This window comes from Pseudophryne corroboree, chromosome 2, assembly GCF_028390025.1.
Source record: "Pseudophryne corroboree isolate aPseCor3 chromosome 2, aPseCor3.hap2, whole genome shotgun sequence".
Classification (NCBI taxonomy): Eukaryota; Metazoa; Chordata; class Amphibia; order Anura; family Myobatrachidae; genus Pseudophryne; species Pseudophryne corroboree.
Genome location: NC_086445.1, coordinates 199,765,159 through 199,788,756, shown reverse-complemented (window position 1 = coordinate 199,788,756; position 23,598 = coordinate 199,765,159). Strand labels below are relative to the sequence as shown.

Here is a 23,598-nt window from a genome sequence, read left to right as displayed (position 1 = left end):
GAAGCCCTGCATCTCCTGACCACCGGTCTCCTACCCTGACCACTTCTATTGCTAATACCAATACAACATTCATGAACTTAACTTGAGAGCTCTTTGTTATTCAGTCACATTGTCCTTTATTACATTTCAAGATGCTGACATACGTGGGATTTAATCCCATTGCCTGTGGCATTGCAGTCAGACACTCTGTTCATTGAGCCATCTGCCCTTGCATAGAAAGGTAGAGAATTCTAGGCTAGAGAATTCTAACTATTCAAAGCTTACCTTGTACTTTGTGAAAAAATGATCAGCATTGCAGCTGAGAAGAGTAGTGTGTGGCTGCAAGGGATTGGATGTGTGGCTGTACACTACATAGACCTGCTCAATTGCAATGCTGATTTTTTTTTTACACAGTACCAGTAGCTTCATATAGTGCTCATAGTTTTGATGCAGGTTCAAATAGCTCAATGAGTAGGGTATCGGTCTGGAATGCAACAGGTTATAGGTTTGAATCCTGGGTATGGCAGTACATTGAAATGTGTTAAGGGTATTGTAACAACAATACAGACACGACAATGGTATTGTTGTGTCCAAATCCATTTTCTTGCAGTGTATTATATATAATGTGGGAAGGGGCATCATAGCATGGGCTTTCTCTGGGATCAGTTTTGTCATGCCCTTCCCTACGAGACATGCACCTTATGTCCCTACTGTAAAAATGGGGGGAGGGGGCGCCAATTCTCTCTCTGCCACAGAGCACCAAAAAGTCTAGTTACGGCACTGGTCATTCACGTTATTCCCTGCCCCAGTGGAGCTTACAATCTTTATTACTTTCCATATGTATACTGTACACACCAGTGGCGGAACTAGCGAGCGGTGGGCCCAGGTGCGACAAAATGCTTTGCCCCCCCCCCCCCCCCCCCACATCCCATCCAAGTCCACCCCCTCACCCCTGGAGAGGATCTGGTGAGGGGGACCTGCTCAGGGCCAGAGAAATGGATACCTAGCAACAGTGCCGTAACTAGACATTTTAGCACTGTGTGCAAGAAACGGCATCGGAGCCCCACCCCTGCATGCAAAACAGGGGCAGTGCGCGCCGTGGGCGCGCGCAAAAATACATAGTGGCGTGGCTTCGTGGGGAAGGGGTGTGGCCACAAAATACCAATTCATTAAACGGTGCACAGTAGTCTCCATTCTTCAAATTACGCCGCACAGTAGCACCACTACACCAGGTAGAGACCCTTTTACACCTTACAGCGGACAGATTCCTCTTTTTACACATTACGGCAGACAGCGTCCCCCTTTTAGCACATTACGGCAGACAGCGTCCCCCTTTTTACACATTACGGCAGACAGCGTGCACTTTTTACACATAATGGCAGACAGCGTCCCCTTTTTACACATAATGGCAGACAGCGTGCCCTTGTTACACATAGCGGCAGACAGCGTACACTTTTTACACATAACGGCAGACAGCGTGCCCTTGTTAAACATAGCGGCAGACAGCGTACACTTTTTACACATAACGGCAGACAGCGTCCCCCTTTTTACACATTACGGCAGACAGCGTGCACTTTTTACACATAACGGCAGACAGCGTCCCCTTTTTACACATTATGGCAGACAGCGTGCCCTTGTTACACATTACGGCAGACAGCGTCCCCCTTTTTACACATTACGGCAGGCAGATTCCCCCTTTTTACACATAGCGGCAGGCAGATTCCCCATTTTTACACATTGCGACAGGCAGTCCCCCGTTTTTACACATTGCGGCAGGCAGATTCCCCATTTTTACACATTGCGGCAGGCAGATTCCCCCTTTTTACACATTGCGGCAGGCAGATTCCCCCTTTTTACACATTACGGCAGGCAGATTCCCGCTTTTTACACATAGCGGCAGGCAGATTCCCCATTTTTACACATAGCGGCAGGCAGTCCCCCCTTTTTACACATTGCGGCAGGCAGATTCCCCCTTTTTTACACATTGCGAGAGGAGAGGATCTGGTGAGGGGGACCTGCTCAGGGCCAGAGAAATGGATACCTAGCAACAGTGCCGTAACTAGACATTTTAGCACTGTGTGCAAGAAACGGCATCGGAGCCCCACCCCTGCATGCAAAACAGGGGCAGTGCGCGCCGTGGGCGCGCGCAAAAATACATAGTGGCGTGGCTTCGTGGGGAAGGGGTGTGGCCACAAAATACCAATTCATTAAACGGTGCACAGTAGTCTCCATTCTTCAAATTACGCCGCACAGTAGCACCACTACACCAGGTAGAGACCCTTTTACACCTTACAGCGGACAGATTCCTCTTTTTACACATTACGGCAGACAGCGTCCCCCTTTTAGCACATTACGGCAGACAGCGTCCCCCTTTTTACACATTACGGCAGACAGCGTGCACTTTTTACACATAATGGCAGACAGCGTCCCCTTTTTACACATAATGGCAGACAGCGTGCCCTTGTTACACATAGCGGCAGACAGCGTACACTTTTTACACATAACGGCAGACAGCGTGCCCTTGTTAAACATAGCGGCAGACAGCGTACACTTTTTACACATAACGGCAGACAGCGTCCCCCTTTTTACACATTACGGCAGACAGCGTGCACTTTTTACACATAACGGCAGACAGCGTCCCCTTTTTACACATTATGGCAGACAGCGTGCCCTTGTTACACATTACGGCAGACAGCGTCCCCCTTTTTACACATTACGGCAGGCAGATTCCCCCTTTTTACACATAGCGGCAGGCAGATTCCCCATTTTTACACATTGCGACAGGCAGTCCCCCGTTTTTACACATTGCGGCAGGCAGATTCCCCATTTTTACACATTGCGGCAGGCAGATTCCCCCTTTTTACACATTGCGGCAGGCAGTCCCCCTTTTTACACATTACGGCAGGCAGATTCCCGCTTTTTACACATAGCGGCAGGCAGATTCCCCATTTTTACACATAGCGGCAGGCAGTCCCCCCTTTTTACACATTGCGGCAGGCAGATTCCCCCTTTTTTACACATTGCGGCAGGCAGTCCCCCGTTTTTACACATTGCGGCAGGCAGATTCCCCCTTTTTACACATTGCGGCAGGCAGTCCCCCATTTTTACGCATTGCGGCAGGCAGTCCCCCGTTTTTACATATTGCGGCAGGCAGTCCCCCGTTTTTACACATTGCGGCAGGCAGTCCCCCATTTTTACACATAGCGGCAGGCAGTCCCAACAAAGAAAGAAAGAAAGAAAGAGACAGAAAGAAAGAAGAATTATACTTACCCTCTCCGCTGGCTCAGGCTCCTCGGTGCAGCGTCAGACGATTCCCGGGCAGTAGAGAAGGAGGAGCAGGGAGGTGGAGGAGGGAGCCGCAGCAGCGCTGTGTCATTGGTGGAGGCGCTGCTGCTGCTGCCCCTCTGCTTCACTATAGGCTGTTCTCGGAAGACAGCCTATAGTGGAGCAGAGGGGCAGCAGCAGCAGCGCATCCACCAGTAGTAAAGCGCTGCTGCGGCTCCCTCCTTCGGCACCCTCCTCCTCCTTCTCCCCCGTACCGCTGCTCCTCTGCTCTCTCCGGGCGGCTGTGTGCTGCGGGCAGCGGTTGCCCGCAGCACGCAGCGGCATGTAATGAGTCAGTTTGACTCATTACATGCTTTGGGCCCCTGGACAGAGGCGGGCCCCAGTGCAACGCACTTGTTGCACTGGCGGTAGTTCTGCCTCTGGTACACACATATACGCTATGATTATTTGCTTTATTTTGCCAGAATCTAATTAAACTGCCAGTATGTTTTTGGATTGTGGGAGGAAACTGGATTACCTGGAGAAAAGCCACACAAGCACGGGAACAATTTAAGGGAGATGTATGAAGAGGTGATAAGTGTCAAATGCTCTATAATCAGAGCTCTGTGACACTTACAACTAACCTTGGCATGTATGAAAGCAGATAATGTAAAGAAAAATCACTTTTCTTTACAGTATCTGCCAACATCTAACAGTTTCACCCTCTCCATACTATTGTACATTGAGGGTTATTCAGGTTTCTTAGCAAACCAAAAAAGTAAGCAATTAGACAAAATCATGTTGCACTGTAGGTGGGGCAGATGTAACATGTGTAGAGAGAGTTAGCTTTGGGTGGGTTATATTGTTTCTGTGCATAGTAAATACTGCTTCATTTCTACACTGCAATTTAGATTTCAGTTTGAACACATCCCACCCAAATCTAATCTCTCTGCACATGTTACATCTGCCCCAACTGCAGTGCAACATGGTTTTGCCCAGTTCCTTGCTTATTTGGTTTGCTAACAAACCTGAATAAGGCACATTGGCTGCTTATCGTTTTTTCACATATCATCATACCCAGAGGAGCCAGCCAGGAGGTCAGACTAGGCTGATGTGCTGTGGGCTCTGGCATCGATTGCTAGAGAGGGAACAGTTTTTACTCTCCCACTGCGGCAGAAGAGATGCTAACACATCTCCTTGGTACTGCTTCCTGCTTTGCCTCAGTAAAAAAGCAAAGCAGGAAGAGCTATAGCGGCACGATCCATTCCTATAATACGTCTCCCCCATAGTGCTGATTCAGCAATACTAACCGCTACACCATAGGTTCTCAAACTCGGTCCTCAGGACCCCACACAGTGCGTGTTTTGCAGGTAACCCAGCAGGTGCACGGGTGTATTAATTACTAGAGATGAGCGGGTTCGGTTCCTCGGAATCCGAACCCGCCCGAACTTCAGCTTTTTTCTCACGGGTCCGAGCGACTCGGATCCTCCCGCCTTGCTCGGTTAACCCGAGCGCGCCCGAACGTCATCATCCCGCTGTCGGATTCTCGCGAGACTCGGATTCTATATAAGGAGCCGCGCGTCGCCGCCATTTTCACACGTGCATTGAGATTGATAGGGAGAGGACGTGGCTGGCGTCCTCTCCGTTTATAGAGAAGAGACTAGAGTAGAGAGAGACACAGTATTTAGTAATTTTGGGGAGCATTTTTAGGAGTACTACTACTTGCTGAAGTGTAGTGTGACTGTATATGTATATCTGACTTGTGGGGGAGACAGTGGGGAGCAGTTAGAGTCTGAGAGCAGGAGTACATATTTTAACGTACAGTGCACACTTTTGCTGCCAGAGTGCCAGCCACACTGCCATTGTGACCACACTGACCACCAGTATATTGTGATTGTCTGCTTAGGAGTACTACTTGCAAGTTGCTGATAGTGTGACCAGTGACCTGACCACCAGTTTAATTAATCACCACCAGTTTAATATATATATATAATTGTATATATATATAATTGTATACCACCTACCCGTGTTTTTTTTTTTTTTCTTTCTTCTTGATACATACTATAGTAGCTTACTGTAGCAGTCTGCGGTGCTGAGCTGACAGTGTCCATCAGGTCCGTCATCAGTCATTACATAATAAATATATATACCTGTCCGGCTGCAGTACTAGTGTAGTGATATTATATATATATATATATATATATATTAATTTCATCTCATTATCATCCAGTCTATATTAGCAGCAGACACAGTACGGTAGTCCACGGCTGTAGCTACCTCTGTGTCGGCAATCGCTCGTCCATCCATAATTGTATACCACCTACCCGTGTTTTTTTTTTTCTTTCTTCTTGATACATACTACTATAGTAGCTTACTGTAGCAGTCTGCGGTGCTGAGCTGACAGTGTCCAGCAGGTCCGTCATTACATAATAAATATATATACCTGTCCGGCTGCAGTACTAGTGATATTATATATATATATATATTAATTTCATCTCATTATCATCCAGTCTATATTAGCAGCAGACACAGTACGGTAGTCCACGGCTGTAGCTACCTATGTGTTGGCAGTCGCTCGTCCATCCATAATTGTATACCACCTACCCGTGTTTTTTTTTTTTTCTTTCTTCTTGATACATACTACTATAGTAGCTTACTGTAGCAGTCTGCGGTGCTGAGCTGACAGTGTCCAGCAGGTCCGTCATTACATAATAAATATATATACCTGTCCGGCTGCAGTACTAGTGATATTATATATATATATATATATTAATTTCATCTCATTATCATCCAGTCTATATTAGCAGCAGACACAGTACGGTAGTCCACGGCTGTAGCTACCTCTGTGTCGGCAGTCGCTCGTCCATCCATAATTGTATACCACCTACCCGTGGTTTTTTTTTTTCTTTCTTCTTGATACATACTACTATAGTAGCTTACTGTAGCAGTCTGCGGTGCTGAGCTGACAGTGTCCAGCAGGTCCGTCATTACATAATAAATATATATACCTGTCCGGCTGCAGTACTAGTGATATTATATATATATATATATATATATTAATTTCATCTCATTATCATCCAGTCTATATTAGCAGCAGACACAGTACGGTAGTCCACGGCTGTAGCTACCTCTGTGTCGGCAGTCGCTCGTCCATCCATAATTGTATACTAGTATCCATCCATCTCCATTGTTTACCTGAGGTGCCTTTTAGTTGTGCCTATTAAAATATGGAGAACAAAAATGTTGAGGTTCCAAAAATAGGGAAAGATCAAGATCCACTTCCACCTCGTGCTGAAGCTGCTGCCACTAGTCATGGCCGAGACGATGAAATGCCATCAACGTCGTCTGCCAAGGCCGATGCCCAATGTCTTAGTACAGAGCATGTAAAATCCAAAACACCAAATATCAGTAAAAAAAGGACTCAAAAATCTAAAATAAAATTGTCGGAGGAGAAGCGTAAACTTGCCAATATGCCATTTACCACACGGAGTGGCAAGGAACGGCTGAGGCCCTGGCCTATGTTCATGGCTAGTGGTTCAGCTTCACATGAGGATGGAACCACTCAGCCTCTCGCTAGAAAAATGAAAAGACTCAAGCTGGCAAAAGCACCGCAAAGAACTGTGCGTTCTTCGAAATCCCAAATCCACAAGGAGAGTCCAATTGTGTCGGTTGCGATGCCTGACCTTCCCAACACTGGACGTGAAGAGCATGCGCCTTCCACCATTTGCACGCCCCCTGCAAGTGCTGGAAGGAGCACCCGCAGTCCAGTTCCTGATAGTCAGATTGAAGATGTCAGTGTTGAAGTACACCAGGATGAGGAGGATATGGGTGTTGCTGGCGCTGGGGAGGAAATTGACAAGGAGGATTCTGATGGTGAGGTGGTTTGTTTAAGTCAGGCACCCGGGGAGACACCTGTTGTCCGTGGGAGGAATATGGCCGTTGACATGCCTGGTGAAAATACCAAAAAAATCAGCTCTCCGGTGTGGAAGTATTTCACCAGAAATGCGGACAACATTTGTCAAGCCGTGTGTTGCCTTTGTCAAGCTGTAATAAGTAGGGGTAAGGACGTTAACCACCTCGGAACATCCTCCCTTATACGTCACCTGCAGCGCATTCATAATAAGTCAGTGACAAGTTCAAAAACTTTGGGCGACAGCGGAAGCAGTCCACTGACCAGTAAATCCCTTCCTCTTGTAACCAAGCTCACGCAAACCACCCCACCAACTCCCTCAGTGTCAATTTCCTCCTTCCCCAGGAATGCCAATAGTCCTGCAGGCCATGTCACTGGCAATTCTGACGAGTCCTCTCCTGCCTGGGATTCCTCCGATGCATCCTTGCGTGTAACGCCTACTGCTGCTGGCGCTGCTGTTGTTGCTGCTGGGAGTCGATGGTCATCCCAGAGGGGAAGTCGTAAGCCCACTTTTACTACTTCCACCAAGCAATTGACTGTCCAACAGTCCTTTGCGAGGAAGATGAAATATCACAGCAGTCATCCTGTTGCAAAGCGGATAACTGAGGCCTTGACTACTATTAGAAGGAAGGGAGAGAAAGAAGGCTCTTGTGTGGGCGCACTCTTGAAAGGAAAGGAAAATTCCTATGACATATAGGAAGAAATACTTAAAACATAACTTTTAATGTTTGTAATAAAAATACCCATATAAATGGTCCATATCAAAGAGAAAATGTGATGATTAGAATTAATAAAATGTTCTGGTCTGTTTAATCACACTTGGTAATTGGAATGGTTGTAGACATGGATTGGTCTTACCCCCAATTCCCCTGACCAGCACAGAATATCTGTGTTAATAGAACCAGGGAGTGATCATAAGAGTTATTAAATAAGTAAAACCCACTTGGGCTACTTGATTCAAAATTGGTTAGTCTCCTGCATTCAAATGAGCTGGACTTTCTGACGTAAGCCACAAAAATTAGTATTAAGCCTCAAAAAGAAAAGGAGAAGGGGGGAAAAGGAGAATTAGTGGTGATGCTGCTGTTGGTATTGCAAACACATGTGGAGGGAAATGGTCCCAACTCTACAACACCGGGTATTCGCAGGAAGTCTCCTCTCCTGGTACTGACCCGGCCCAACGCTGTTTGGCTTCCAAGATCGGACGAGATCGGGCATTGGCAGCGTGGTATGATAGTAGAGAATTTTTTGGATTGCACCAATGAGAGTGCACCTATGTAGGAAACAGAAGAAAGAGGAAAAAAAGGGGAGACAGAAAGAAAGAACGAGAAAAGAAGAAATGAAAATAGTTTAGAGGAGAAAAGAAATGAATCAGTGTAGCGTAATTGATGGATCTGCTTTCTGCGTTAGACACAGCTCAACAATTCCCACTTGGGTGGTATTGTGTTCCGTGAATCGCAGATGAGAGTCCATGAAGTAATAGTGAAGTATGAGCAAGAGATATGAAAGATATGCTGGGTTGAACTGTCAAAAAATTAAGCATTAATTTAGAAAATCACATTGGTATTTAACGTGCATATTTAGGATAAAGTTTAGAAGTTCAAAGAGTATGCTGAGGCTCACGATGAGTAAGATAATTATCAGACAAAATACTGGCCTCTGCTTGAAAAAAGTATTTCTTAGTAGTATGAATACTTTAACAGATATTGATTTTGGAAAAATAAGGGAAGAAGAAAAGGGATGAAAAGACAATTTGGGCTGTATTTATTAGACAGTGGTGCTGTAGCAAAGAGCTATGTGTGTGCTGCATAAGTCCAAATGACATGGAATAACATGCAACAGATAAATATAAAGCGCATCAAGAGTTGCGGTCTGTGCAGAATATCCACAGAACGGCAGTGGAACTCTGATAGGAATACACAGATCTAAACATTTGCTGTATAATCAAGCATATTAATAGATGCTCTTAATGTGTTGTTGTCTGTGCACACTATATACAGAGCAGAGCACCAATAGGTCCAATCGGATGTGATGGAAGCTTAATGCCCATCAAAAGGTTGCCGTCTGTGCCAAGTATGCATAGGACAGCGGCAGGCTTGTAGTCAATAGCACTATCTGCCAAAAAATATATCTACGTATGCTACATGGCTGTTAGCATGCTGTCTAATGAAACATAAGTAGTAAATACGAAAGGGTGTGTTGCTGTCTGTGCAAGATGTGCACAGAACAGCTGTAGGCTTACGGTCACCAAAATTGGAGAAAGAAGGCAGGTTAGGGCAGTGTCATGTGCCCAGGCAGGAGCTGAGAAATCACTCCGTGTGTGGTCCCCTTCTCGGAAAACGCGTTTCGCCCTGACGGGCTTGTTCACTTCCGGAAGTGAACAAGCCCGTCAGGGCGAAACGCGTTTTCCGAGAAGGGGACCACACACGGAGTGATTTCTCAGCTCCTGCCTGGGCACATGACACTGCCCTAACCTGCCTTCTTTCTCCAATTTTGGTGACCGTAAGCCTACAGCTGTTCTGTGCACATCTTGCACAGACAGCAACACACCCTTTCGTATTTACTACTTATGTTTCATTAGACAGCATGCTAACAGCCATGTAGCATACGTAGATATATTTTTTGGCAGATAGTGCTATTGACTACAAGCCTGCCGCTGTCCTATGCATACTTGGCACAGACGGCAACCTTTTGATGGGCATTAAGCTTCCATCACATCCGATTGGACCTATTGGTGCTCTGCTCTGTATATAGTGTGCACAGACAACAACACATTAAGAGCATCTATTAATATGCTTGATTATACAGCAAATGTTTAGATCTGTGTATTCCTATCAGAGTTCCACTGCCGTTCTGTGGATATTCTGCACAGACCGCAACTCTTGATGCGCTTTATATTTATCTGTTGCATGTTATTCCATGTCATTTGGACTTATGCAGCACACACATAGCTCTTTGCTACAGCACCACTGTCTAATAAATACAGCCCAAATTGTCTTTTCATCCCTTTTCTTCTTCCCTTATTTTTCCAAAATCAATATCTGTTAAAGTATTCATACTACTAAGAAATACTTTTTTCAAGCAGAGGCCAGTATTTTGTCTGATAATTATCTTACTCATCGTGAGCCTCAGCATACTCTTTGAACTTCTAAACTTTATCCTAAATATGCACGTTAAATACCAATGTGATTTTCTAAATTAATGCTTAATTTTTTGACAGTTCAACCCAGCATATCTTTCATATCTCTTGCTCATACTTCACTATTACTTCATGGACTCTCATCTGCGATTCACGGAACACAATACCACCCAAGTGGGAATTGTTGAGCTGTGTCTAACGCAGAAAGCAGATCCATCAATTACGCTACACTGATTCATTTCTTTTCTCCTCTAAACTATTTTCATTTCTTCTTTTCTCGTTCTTTCTTTCTGTCTCCCCTTTTTTTCCTCTTTCTTCTGTTTCCTACATAGGTGCACTCTCATTGGTGCAATCCAAAAAATTCTCTACTATCATACCACGCTGCCAATGCCCGATCTCGTCCGATCTTGGAAGCCAAACAGCGTTGGGCCGGGTCAGTACCAGGAGAGGAGACTTCCTGCGAATACCCGGTGTTGTAGAGTTGGGACCATTTCCCTCCACATGTGTTTGCAATACCAACAGCAGCATCACCACTAATTCTCCTTTTCCCCCCTTCTCCTTTTCTTTTTGAGGCTTAATACTAATTTTTGTGGCTTACGTCAGAAAGTCCAGCTCATTTGAATGCAGGAGACTAACCAATTTTGAATCAAGTAGCCCAAGTGGGTTTTACTTATTTAATAACTCTTATGATCACTCCCTGGTTCTATTAACACAGATATTCTGTGCTGGTCAGGGGAATTGGGGGTAAGACCAATCCATGTCTACAACCATTCCAATTACCAAGTGTGATTAAACAGACCAGAACATTTTATTAATTCTAATCATCACATTTTCTCTTTGATATGGATCATTTATATGGGTATTTTTATTACAAACATTAAAAGTTATGTTTTAAGTATTTCTTCCTATATGTCATAGGAATTTTCCTTTCCTTTCAAGAGTGCGCCCACACAAGAGCCTTCTTTCTCTCCCTTCCTTCTAGTACATGTACTCTCTGGCTCTGGGCGCACCACCAAGCAGGACAACGTTATTTATCGAAGTAAAAGACATAGTCTTCTCTTCTTTTTTCCTATTTTGGAGTGCTTTATTGTCCAAATGTTGGTTCCACATTATTAAAACAGTATTACTTTACCAGTGCCCGATCGCCCTTTGTCTAGTCTAAGCCTTGACAACTATGTTGGTGTTAGACGTGCGTCCGGTATCCGCCGTTAGTTCACAGGGAACTAGACAATTTCTTGAGGTAGTGTGCCCCCGTTACCAAATACCATCTAGGTTCCACTTCTCTAGGCAGGCGATACCGAGAATGTACACGGACGTCAGAAAAAGACTCACCAGTGTCCTAAAAAATGCAGTTGTACCCAATGTCCACTTAACCACGGACATGTGGACAAGTGGAGCAGGGCAGGGTCAGGACTATATGACTGTGACAGCCCACTGGGTAGATGTATGGACTCCCGCCGCAAGAACAGCAGTGGCGGCACCAGTAGCAGCATCTCGCAAACGCCAACTCTTTCCTAGGCAGGCTACGCTTTGTATCACCGGTTTCCAGAATACGCACACAGCTGAAAACCTCTTACGGCAACTGAGGAAGATCATCGCGGAATGGCTTACCCCAATTGGACTCTCCTGTGGATTTGTGGCATCGGACAACGCCAGCAATATTGTGTGTGCATTAAATATGGGCAAATTCCAGCACGTCCCATGTTTTGCACATACCTTGAATTTGGTGGTGCAGAATTTTTTTAAAAACGACAGGGGCGTGCAAGAGATGCTGTCAGTGGCCAGAAGAATTGCGGGACACTTTCGGCGTACAGGCACCACGTACAGAAGACTGGAGCACCACCAAAAACGCCTGAACCTGCCCTGCCATCATCTGAAGCAAGAAGTGGTAACGAGGTGGAATTCAACCCTATATATGCTTCAGAGGTTGGAGGAGCAGCAAAAGGCCATTCAAGCCTATACAATTGAGCACGATATAGGAGGTGGAATGTACCTGTCTCAAGCGCAGTGGAGAATGATTTCAACGTTGTGCAAGGTTCTGCAACCTTTTGAACTTGCCACACGTGAAGTCAGTTCAGACACTGCCAGCCTGAGTCAGGTCATTCCCCTCATCAGGCTTTTGCAGAAGAAGCTGGAGGCATTGAAGGAGGAGCTAAAAGGGAGCGATTCCGCTAGGCATGTGGGACTTGTGGATGGAGCCCTTAATTCGCTTAACAAGGATTCACGGGTGGTCAATCTGTTGAAATCAGAGCACTACATTTTGGCCACCGTGCTCGATCCTAGATTTAAAACCTACCTTGGATCTCTCTTTCCGGCACACACAAGTCTGCTGGGGTTCAAAGACCTGCTGGTGACAAAATTGTCAAGTCAAGCGGAACGCGACCTGTCAACATCTCCCACTTCACATTCTCCCGCAACTGGGGGTGCGAGGAAAAGGCTCAGAATTCCGAGCCCACCCGCTGGCGGTGATGCAGGGCAGTCTGGAGCGACTGCTGATGCTGACATCTGGTCCGGACTGAAGGACCTGACAACGATTACGGACATGTCGTCTACTGTCACTGCATATGATTCTCTCACCATTGAAAGAATGGTGGAGGATTATATGAGTGACCGCATCCAAGTAGGCACGTCAGACAGTCCGTACTTATACTGGCAGGAAAAAGAGGCAATTTGGAGGCCCTTGCACAAACTGGCTTTATTCTACCTAAGTTGCCCTCCCACAAGTGTGTACTCCGAAAGAGTGTTTAGTGCCGCCGCTCACCTTGTCAGCAATCGGCGTACGAGGTTACTTCCAGAAAATGTGGAGAAGATGATGTTCATTAAAATGAATTATAATCAATTCCTCCGTGGAGACATTGACCAGCAGCAATTGCCTCCACAAAGTACACAGGGAGCTGAGATGGTGGATTCCAGTGGGGACGAATTGATAATCTGTGAGGAGCGGGATGTACACGGTGATATATCGGAGGATGATGATGAGGTGGACATCTTGCCTCTGTAGAGCCAGTTTGTGCAAGGAGAGATTAATTGCTTCTTTTTCGGTGGGGGTCCAAACCAACCCGTCATTTCAGTCACAGTCGTGTGGCAGACCCTGTCACTGAAATGATGGGTTGGTTAAAGTGTGCATGTCCTGTTTATACAACATAAGGGTGGGTGGGAGGGCCCAAGGACAATTCCATCTTGCACCTCTTTTTTCTTTCATTTTTATTTGCGTCATGTGCTGTTTGGGGAGTGTTTTTTGGAAGGGCCATCCTGCGTGACACTGCAGTGCCACTCCTAGATGGGCCAGGTGTTTGTGTCGGCCACTAGGGTCGCTTAGCTTACTCACACAGCTACCTCATTGCGCCTCTTTTTTTCTTCTTTGCGTCATGTGCTGTTTGGGGAGTGTTTTTTGGAAGGGCCATCCTGCGTGACACTGCAGTGCCACTCCTAGATGGGCCAGGTGTTTGTGTCGGCCACTAGGGTCGCTTAGCTTACTCACACAGCTACCTCATTGCGCCTCTTTTTTTCTTCTTTGCGTCATGTGCTGTTTGGGGAGTGTTTTTTGGAAGGGCCATCCTGCGTGATACTGCAGTGCCACTCCTAGATGGGCCAGGTGTTTGTGTCGGCCACTAGGGTCGCTTAGCTTACTCACACAGCTACCTCATTGCGCCTCTTTTTTTCTTCTTTGCGTCATGTGCTGTTTGGGGAGTGTTTTTTGGAAGGGCCATCCTGCGTGACACTGCAGTGCCACTCCTAGATGGGCCAGGTGTTTGTGTCGGCCACTAGGGTCGCTTAGCTTACTCACACAGCTACCTCATTGCGCCTCTTTTTTTCTTCTTTGCGTCATGTGCTGTTTGGGGAGTGTTTTTTGGAAGGGCCATCCTGCGTGACACTGCAGTGCCACTCCTAGATGGGCCAGGTGTTTGTGTCGGCCACTAGGGTCGCTTATCTTACTCACACAGCTACCTCATTGCGCCTCTTTTTTTTCTTTGCGTCATGTGCTGTTTGGGGAGTGTTTTTTGGAAGGGCCATCCTGCGTGACACTGCAGTGCCACTCCAAGATGGGCCAGGTGTTTGTGTCGGCCACTAGGGTCGCTTAGCTTAGTCATCCAGCGACCTCGGTGCAAATTTTAGGACTAAAAATAATATTGTGAGGTGTGAGGTATTCAGAATAGACTGAAAATGAGTGGAAATTATGGTTTTTGAGGTTAATAATACTTTGGGATCAAAATGACCCCCAAATTCTATGATTTAAGCTGTTTTTTAGTGTTTTTTGAAAAAAACACCCGAATCCAAAACACACCCGAATCCGACAAAAAAAATTCGGTGAGGTTTTGCCAAAACGCGGTCGAGCCCAAAATACGGCCGCGGAACCGAACCCAAAACCAAAACACAAAACCCGAAAAATTTCAAGTGCACATCTCTATTAATTACTCACTGACACATTTTGAAAGGTCCAAAGGTGGAGTTAATTATTTCACTTGTGATTCTGTGAGGAGACCTGCAAAACATGCATTGTGTGGGGTCCTGGGGACTGTGCGCTACACCAATGGTGCTGCCACACCTATAAGCTCATTATATCTGTTTCAGGGGTGTGATACAGAAGATAGACATTAAAAAGATAGACAGTCATTAGGTCGACAAAAAAGGTCGACAGGCAAAAGGTTGACACGGTCAAAAGGTTGACAATCAAGATGTCGACATAATCAAAAGGTCTACAGTCAAAAAAGACCACAGGGGTAAAAGGTCGACACAAACACCAAATGTTGGTTGTTTTGTGTTTTTACATTTTTTTACAGTGCGCCGGCGCATGGCTGACAGCAGATTGACAGGCAGAGGCGGCCGCTGGTCAGGAGGGGTCAGTTTTGTGGGCGCGGTCCGGCCAACGTAGGCATGACCGGGCCGTGCGGGGGGCAGGCGGCAGCGGCTGCGTGATGTCACACGCAGCTGCTGTGAGCCTGGCAGCGATAAGTAGCTCCCGGCCAGCGCACAAAAGCTGCGCTGGCCGGGAGCTACTCCTGAAGTACAAATGCATCGCCGCTGTGCAATGCTTTTGTACTTCAGTGACAGGGCAGCGACTGGCATGCGGGGCGGGCTAGCCCTGTGTTGGGCGTCCCCCCACATGTCAGTGTGGATGATCGTAGCTGTGCTAAATTTAGCACATCTACGATCAGCTCTGAATCACCCCCTGAGTAGGGTAATGAAAAGTAACCAGTTTATTAATGGCTGTACAGCAGAAGCTTTGTATGAGTTACACCCACTTTAGAAAAAATATGATGCGCTCTTCACGGCTCCCCGTCCTCATAGCAGATGCATATTGATATAAAACTACAGTCTACTCTAGAAGCCCTAGTCAGCTGGGACAGACATGAAGATTTGGTAATTTGGGATGGTGAGCAGCCCTAGATAGATTACTGTATGTATTTGCATTCTTTCTCTAACGTCCTAGTGGATGCTGGGGACTCCGTCAGGACCATGGGGAATAGCGGCTCCGCAGGAGACAGGGCACAAAAGCAAGCTTTTAGGATCACATGGTGTGTACTGGCTCCTCCCCCTATGACCCTCCTCCAAGCCTCAGTTAGGTTTTTGTGCCCGGCCGAGAAGGGTGCAATCTAGGTGGCTCTCTTAAAGAGTTACTTAGAAAAAGTTTTTAGGTTCTTTATTTTCAGTGAGTCCTGCTGGCAACAGGCTCACTGCATCGAGGGACTTAGGGGAGAGATTTTCAACTCACCTGCGTGCAGGATGGATTGGATTCTTAGGCTACTGGACATAGCTCCAGAGGGAGTCGGAACACAGGGCTCGCCCTGGGGTTCGTCCCGGAGCCGCGCCGCCGACCCCCCTTGCAGACGCTGAAGATGAAGAGGTCCGGAACCAGGCGGCAGAAGACTCTCAGTCTTCATCAGGTAGCGCACAGCACTGCAGCTGTGCGCCATTGTTGTCAGCACACTTCACACAGCGGTCACGGAGGGTGCAGGGCGCTGGGGGGGGGCGCCCTGGGCAGCAATGTATAATACCTGTATGGCGAAAAATACATCACATATAGCCCTTGAGGCTATATGGATGTATTTAACCCCTGCCAGATATCTAAAACTCCGGAGAAGAAGCCCGCCGAAAAGGGGGCGGGGCCTATTCTCCTCAGCACACAGCGCCATTTTCCCTCACAGAAAGGCTGGTGGGAAGGCTCCCATGCTCTCCCTTGCACTGCACTACAGAAACAGGGTTAAAACAGAGAGGGGGGGCACTGATTTGGCGATATGTATATATATTAAAATGCTATAAGGGAGGAACACTTATATAAAGGTTGTCCCTGGATAATTATAGCGTTTTGGTGTATGCTGGCAAACTCTCCCTCTGTCTCCCCAAAGGGCTAGTGGGTCCTGTCCTCTATCAGAGCATTCCCTATGTGTGTGCTGTATGTCGGTACGTGTGTGTCGACATGTATGAGGAAAATATTGGTGAGGAGGCGGAGCAAATTGCCTGTAATGGTGATGTCACTCTCTAGGGAGTCGACACCGGAATGGATGGCTTATTTATGGAAATTACGTGACAATGTCAACACGCTGCAAGCCGGTTGACGACATGAGAGGGCCGGCGAACAAATTAGTATCTGTCCAGGCGTCTCAAACACCGTCAGGGGCTGTAAAATGCCCATTTACCTCAGTCGGTCGACACAGACCCAGACACGGACACTGATTTCAGTGTCGACGGTGAAGAAACAAACGTATTTTCTTTTAGGGCCACACGTTAAGGGCAATGAAGGAGGTGTTACATATTTCTGATACTCCAAGTACCACAAAAAAGGGTATTATGTGTGAGGTGAAAAAACTACCTGTAGTTTTTCCTGAATCAGATAAATTAAATGAAGTGTGTGATGATGCGTGGGTTTCCCCCGATAGAAAATTATTGGCGGTATACCCTTTCCCGCCAGAAGTTAAGGCGCGGTGGGAAACACCCCTCAGGGTGGATAAGGCGCTCACACGCTTATCAGAACAAGTGGCGGTACCATCTACGGATAGGGCCGTACTTAAGGAGCCAGCTGATAGGAGGCTGAAAAATATCCTAAAAAGTATACACACACATGCTGGTGTTATACTGCGACCAGCGATCGCCTCAGCCTGGATGTGCAGAGCTGAGGTGGCTTGGTCGGATTCCCTGACTAAAAATATTGATACCTTTGACAGGGACAGTATTTTATTGACTATAGAGCATTTAAAGGATGCATTTCTATATATGCGAGATGCGCAGAGGGATATTTGCACTCTGGCATCAAGAGTAAATGCGATGTCCATATCTACAAGAAGATGTTTATGGACACGACAGTGGTCAGGTGATGCAGATTCCAAACGGCACAAAGATGTATTGCCGTATAAAGGGGAGGAGTTATTTGGGGTCGGTCCATGGGACCTGGTGGTCAGGGCAACTGCTGGAAAATCCACCGTTTTTTACCCTAAGTCACATCTCTGCAGAAAAAGACACCGTCTTTTCAGCCTCAGTCCTTTCGTCCCTATAAGAGTCATATCTGCCCAGGGATAGAGGAAAGGGAAGAAGACTGCAGCAGGCAGCCCATTCCCAGGAACAGAAGCCCTCCACCGCTTCTACCAAGTTCTCAGCATGACGCTGGGACCGTACAGGACCCCTGGATCCTACAAGTAGTATCCAAGGGGTACAGATTGGAATGTCGAGAGTTTTCCCCCCTCGCAGGTTCCTGTAGTCTGCTGTACCAATGTCTCCCTCCGACAGGGAGGCAGTATTGAAAACAATTCACAAGCTGTATTCCCAGCAGGTGATAATAAAATTACCCCTCCGACAACAAGGAAAGGGGTATTACTCCACACTATATGGTGGTACTGAAGGCTAGGTGAGACCTATTCTAAATCTGAAAAATTTGAACACTTACAAGGGTTCAAATCCAGATGGAGTCACTCAGAGCAGTGATAGCAAAGAACAAGGGGACTATATGGTGTCCCGGGACATCAGGGATGCTTACCTCCATGTCCCAAAATTTGCCTTTTCTCACCAAGGGTACCTCAGGTTCGTGGTACAGAACTGTCACTATCAGTTTCAAGACGATGCCGTTAGATGGTCCAAGGCACCCCGGGTCCTTACCAAGGTAATGACCGAAAGGAGGATTCGTCTTCAAAGAAAATGGACGACCTCCTGATAAGAACAAGGTCCAGAGAACAGTTGGAGGTCGGAGTAGCACTATCTCAAGTAGTTCTACGACAGCACGGGTGGATTCTAAATATTCCAAAACCACAGTTGTTCCGACGACACGTCTGCTGGTCCTAGGGATGATTCTGGACACAGTCCAGGAAAAGGTGTTTCTCCCAGAGGAGAAAGCCAGGGAGTTATCCGAGCTAATCGGGATCCTCCTAAAACCAGGAAAAGTGTCAGTGCATCATTGCACAAGAGTCCTGGTAAAAATGGTGGCTTATTACGAAGCGCTTCCATTCGGCAGATTTCACGCAAGAACTCTTCAGTGGGATCTGCTGGACAAATGGTCCGGATCGCATCTTCAGATGCATCAGCGGATAACCCTATATCCAAGGACAAGGGTGTCTCTCCTGTGGTGATTACAGAGTGCTCATCTTCTAGAGGGCCGCAGATTCGGCATTCAGGATTGGATGCTCGTGACCACGGAGGCCAGCCTGAGAGGCTGGGGAGCAGTCACACAAGGAGTGTGATCAAGTCTGGAGAATTCTCTCCACATAAATATACTGGAGCTAAGAGCAAATTTATAATGCTCTAAGCTTAGCAAGACCTCTGCTTCAAGGTCAGCCGGTATTGATCCAGTGGGATAACATCACGGCAGTCGCCCACGTAAACAGAAAGGGCGGCACAAGAAGCAGGAGGGCAGTGGCAAAACTGCAAGGATTTTTCGCTAGGCGGAAAATCATGTGATAGCACTGTCAGCAGTGTTCATTCCGGGAGTGGACGACTGGGAAGCAGACTTCCTCAGCAGGCACGACCTCCACCCGGGAGAGTGGGAACTTCATCGGGAAGTTTTCCGCATGATTGTGAACCGTTGGGAAAGACCAAAGGTGGACATGATGGCGTCCCGCCCGAACAAAAAATGGGACAGGTATTGCGCCAGGTCACGAGACCTTCAGGCGATAGCTGTGGACGTCCTGGTAACACCGTGGGTGTAACAGTCGGTGTATGTGTTCCCTCCTCTGCTTCTCATAACCAAGGTATTGAGAATTATAAGACATAGAGGAGTAAGAACTATACTCGTGGCTCCGGATTGGCCAAGAGGGACTTGGTAACCGGAACTTCAAGAGATGCTCACAGAGGAATAATGGCCTCGGGAGCTAAGAAGGGATTTGCTTTCAGCAAGTACCATGTCTGTTCCAAGAGGAACCGTGGCATCGGACTTTAAGAAAGGACCTGCTCCAGCAGGGACCTTGTCTGTTCCAAGACTTACCGCGACTGCGTTTGACGGCATGGCGGTTTGAACGCCGGATCCTAAGGGAAAAGGCATTCCGGAAGAGGTCATACCTACCCTGGTCAAAGCCAGGAAGGAAGTGACCGCACAACGTTATCACCACATGTGGTAAAAATATGTTGCGTGGGTGAGGCCAGGAAGGCCCCACGAAAAAAAATTCAACTAGGTCGATTTCTGCACTTCCTGCAAACAGGAGTGTCTATGAGCCTCAAATTGGGGTCCATTAAGGTTCAAGTTTCGGCCCTATAGATTTTCTTCCAGAAAGAATTGGCTTCAGTTCCTGAAGTCCAGACGTTTGTCAAGGGAGTATTGCATATACAGCCCTTGTGTGCCTCCAGTGGCACCGTGGGATCTCAACGTAGTGTTGGGATTCCTCAAATCATATTGGTTTGAACCACTCAAATCTGTGGATTTGAAATATCTCACATGGAAAGTGACCATGCTGTTGGCCCTGGCCTCGGCCAGGCGATTGTCAAAATTGGCGGCTTTGTCTTACAAAAGCCCATATTTGATTTTCCATTCGGACAGGGCAGAACTGCGGACTCGTCCCCAGTTTCTTCCTAAGGTGGTGTCAGCGTTTCACCTGAAACAACCTATTGTGGTGCCTGCGGCTACTAGGGACTTGGAGGACTCCAGGTTGCTAGACGTTGTCAGGGCCCTGAAAATATATATATATATATATATAATTCCAGGACGGCTGGAGTCAGAAAGTCTGACTTGCTGTTTATATTGTAGGCACCCAAAAAGCTGGGTGCTCCTGCTTCTAAGCAGACTATTGCTCGTTGGATTTGTAGTACAATTCAGCTTGCACATTCTGTGGCAGGCCTGCCACAGCCAAAATCTGTAAATGCCCATTCCACAAGGAAGGTGGGCTCATCTTGGGCGGCTGCCCGAGGGGTCTCGGCTTTACAACTTTGCCGAGCAGCTACTTGGTCAGGGGCAAACACGTTTGCTAAATTCTACAAATTTGATACCCTGGCTGAGGAGGACCTGGAGTTCTCTCATTCGGTGCTGCAGAGTCATCTGCACTCTCCCGCCCGTTTGGGAGCTTTGGTATAATCCCCATGGTCCTGACGGAGTCCCCAGCATCCACTAGGACGTTAGAGAAAATAAGATTTTACTTACCGATAAATCTATTTCTCATAGTCCGTAGTGGATGCTGGGCGCCCATCCCAAGTGCGGATTGTCTGCATTACTTGTACATAGTTATTGTTACAAAAAAATCGGGTTATTATTGTTGTGAGCCATCTTTTTTAGAGGCTACTTCATTGTTATCATACTGTTAACTGGGTTCAAATCACAAGTTGTACGGTGTGATTGGTGTGGCTGGTATGAGTCTTACCCGGGATTCAAGATCCTTCCTTATTGTGTACGCTCGTCCGGGCACAGTACCTAACTGAGGCTTGGAGGAGGGTCATAGGGGGAGGAGCCAGTACACACCATGTGATCCTAAAAGCTTGCTTTTGTGCCCTGTCTCCTGCGGAGCCGCTATTCCCCATTGTCCTGACGGAGTCCCCAGCATCCACTACGGACTATGAGAAATAGATTTATCGGTAAGTAAAATCTTATTTTTTTAATGTGGAAACTATGTTCTTGATGTCTTTATAGAATGGAGAACTGTAGTGGAAACTCCCCACAAATAAAGGTATGTAACTTTCATACATATGGTGAGAAATACATGGTTTACACATGTTTAACTAAGACAAATAACTTTATACAGTAGTAACTGCAATAAGGCCAACTGGTACATAAATAATCCTAAAGCAATTATTTTTTTAAAGATTAAAGTATTCGTTCTACATTTGCACCATGTTTAATTCATGGTAAGACATCATCCCTATGTGGAACCTGGATAAAGAGCAATGCTGACCTGAAATGTGTACCACTTGCTGAGCAGTCAGCACTTAATGCAGGTTCTATTTTCTGTTAATAGGGTTACAACTGTGGGAACCTTCTCTCCAGTCTAGATGAGGATCAGTCTAGCAACTCGTACACGATTCGAGCCCACAAGAAAGGTACAGTAGACAAATATGCTTTATCAAAATAACTATTATAGACATTCAAATAATGTATGATCATTCAGCTCATAACAAATCTATCGGACTTAGGAAATGTACTTTGCTTTGAAATACTATTATTTTTCCTTTCCAAGTAATATACAGTCCTACCACTATGACTGTTTGTTTTTACCCAGTTTTGTCTTCTAATTGTGTCCAGTTGTAAAGCGCAACGGAATTTGCTGCGCTATATAAGAAACTGTTAATAAATAAATAAAGATGTGTCCTTTTATATTCTTGGTACACAATGCAGCAAGCGATTTGCGGCATCGCGGGTCAGCAGCATACACATGCTCCCGCTATCCATTGACTATAGTGGGGCCAGCGGCTGGTGCGAAGGCATGCAGTATACCACGCTACCGCTACAGAACACTGCTTTACACATCTGTGTAAGTGTGTTTCCTTAGGTGCCTGAAGAAAGCAGAAAGACCAATTAAAAAAACTAAGAATTTAGCCAGTTATAAATTAAATATGCTCAACAATGATGATGAAAGAATTGGAAACTACCCATGTATAATTATATGGAACTTTACATCAATGCAGATCAGAGTACAGAGGAACAAAGGGTACAGTAAAAAGTCCTGTCATCTTTCTCTAAAGTCATTCCAGACCCTCTAGTCAGTGCAGTAATGGCTTTATTGCAGTGATAGTATTCCTACATGTAATAATTGCCAACGTTCTGCATTTTTACTGGGACTTTGTGAGTGAGTGAGTTAGCATCTTCTGCATCTTATATGATTTGAAAAACCAAAATGGCAAAGGGGTGCAAAGTAATTGAATGCCACCTGGCCCACATACCATAATGCCAATACCCTGTTCTTATGTCATTATGCTGTACTGGGATATCATATGCTGCCTTGTCTTATCCAAGGCTGTTCTTTTGTACATGGCTCTCCAGCAGGTGGGCAAGACATGGACTGTGGGCCCTAGCTTCCATGAACACTCTACAGCATATTTTGAATAACATTGAAATAGTGGTCAGCCTGTAACCACAAAGTTGCAGCAGAAATGCTGCCTTCTGTATTTGTATACTTAGCACTGGTCTAGTGCAGCTCTACCGGTATTAATGGTTTTTGGAGGACCAAACTCTGCATTGAGAATGTAATGTAAATCCACCTCCCTGTTAAAAAGGATTATGGGGTTTCATGTGCACAGGATAGAGAAAGAGAATATATTCAGCGCTGAAAACGCGCTGCGCCGAGAGAGGGGGAGAGCGGGGACTGACAGAGGGGCCTGATGGGGGCCTAGGTCCGCAACTTGCCCCGCCTTTCCTGTCTGCTTCTGCCTGTGTCTCCCAGCACATGCTGCTGTGTACTAAACTATGGTGGGTAAAGGAGGCTTCTGCTCTGTGGCTCCTTAGTCTCCTCTGCCTGTGGGGTCAATCCGACCTGATTGTACACTAGGATTTTTCACTGCGATCAGGTCACTACTGCGCATATGCACCGCAATGCGTAAGCGCGTCGTACGGGTACAAAGCGGATCGTTGCTGTGCGATGGATTTAACGAAGAATCCATTCGCACAGCCGATCGCAAGGAGATTAACAGGAAGAGGGCATTTGTGGGTCTCAACTGACCAATTTCTGGGAGTTTGTAAAAACGCAGGCGTGTTCAAGTGTTTGCAGGGAGGGTGTCTGACGTCAGTTCCGGGCAAGAACAGGCTGAAGTGATCGCGGCTGCTGAGCAAGTTCTGAGCTACTCAGAAACTGCACAAAACTTTTTTTGTAGTGCTCGCCTGCATATGCAATCGCATGCTTACAAAGCAAAAATACACTCCCCTATAGGCGGCGACTAGCTAGCGAGGAATCAACTCGGAATGACCCCGTGT

General features: G+C 46.5%; 1 protein-coding gene and 2 pseudogenes across 1 annotated transcript in view; 2 read left to right on the top strand and 1 right to left on the bottom strand.

Annotated features, from left to right (window-relative positions):
- The window catches only part of RAPGEF3 (Rap guanine nucleotide exchange factor 3), a 369,364-nt gene that overhangs the window by 274,743 nt on the left and 71,023 nt on the right, over positions 1 to 23,598 (top strand). Inside the window, exons 15-16 of the mRNA XM_063952220.1 lie at positions 21,325 to 21,361; positions 21,650 to 21,731. Of these exons, the coding sequence (XP_063808290.1) occupies positions 21,325 to 21,361; positions 21,650 to 21,731 (119 nt within the window). The remainder of the gene's footprint in view (positions 1 to 21,324; positions 21,362 to 21,649; positions 21,732 to 23,598) is intronic.
- On the bottom strand, positions 8,274 to 8,392 carry LOC135053059 (5S ribosomal RNA; annotated as a pseudogene).
- On the top strand, positions 10,653 to 10,771 carry LOC135053048 (5S ribosomal RNA; annotated as a pseudogene).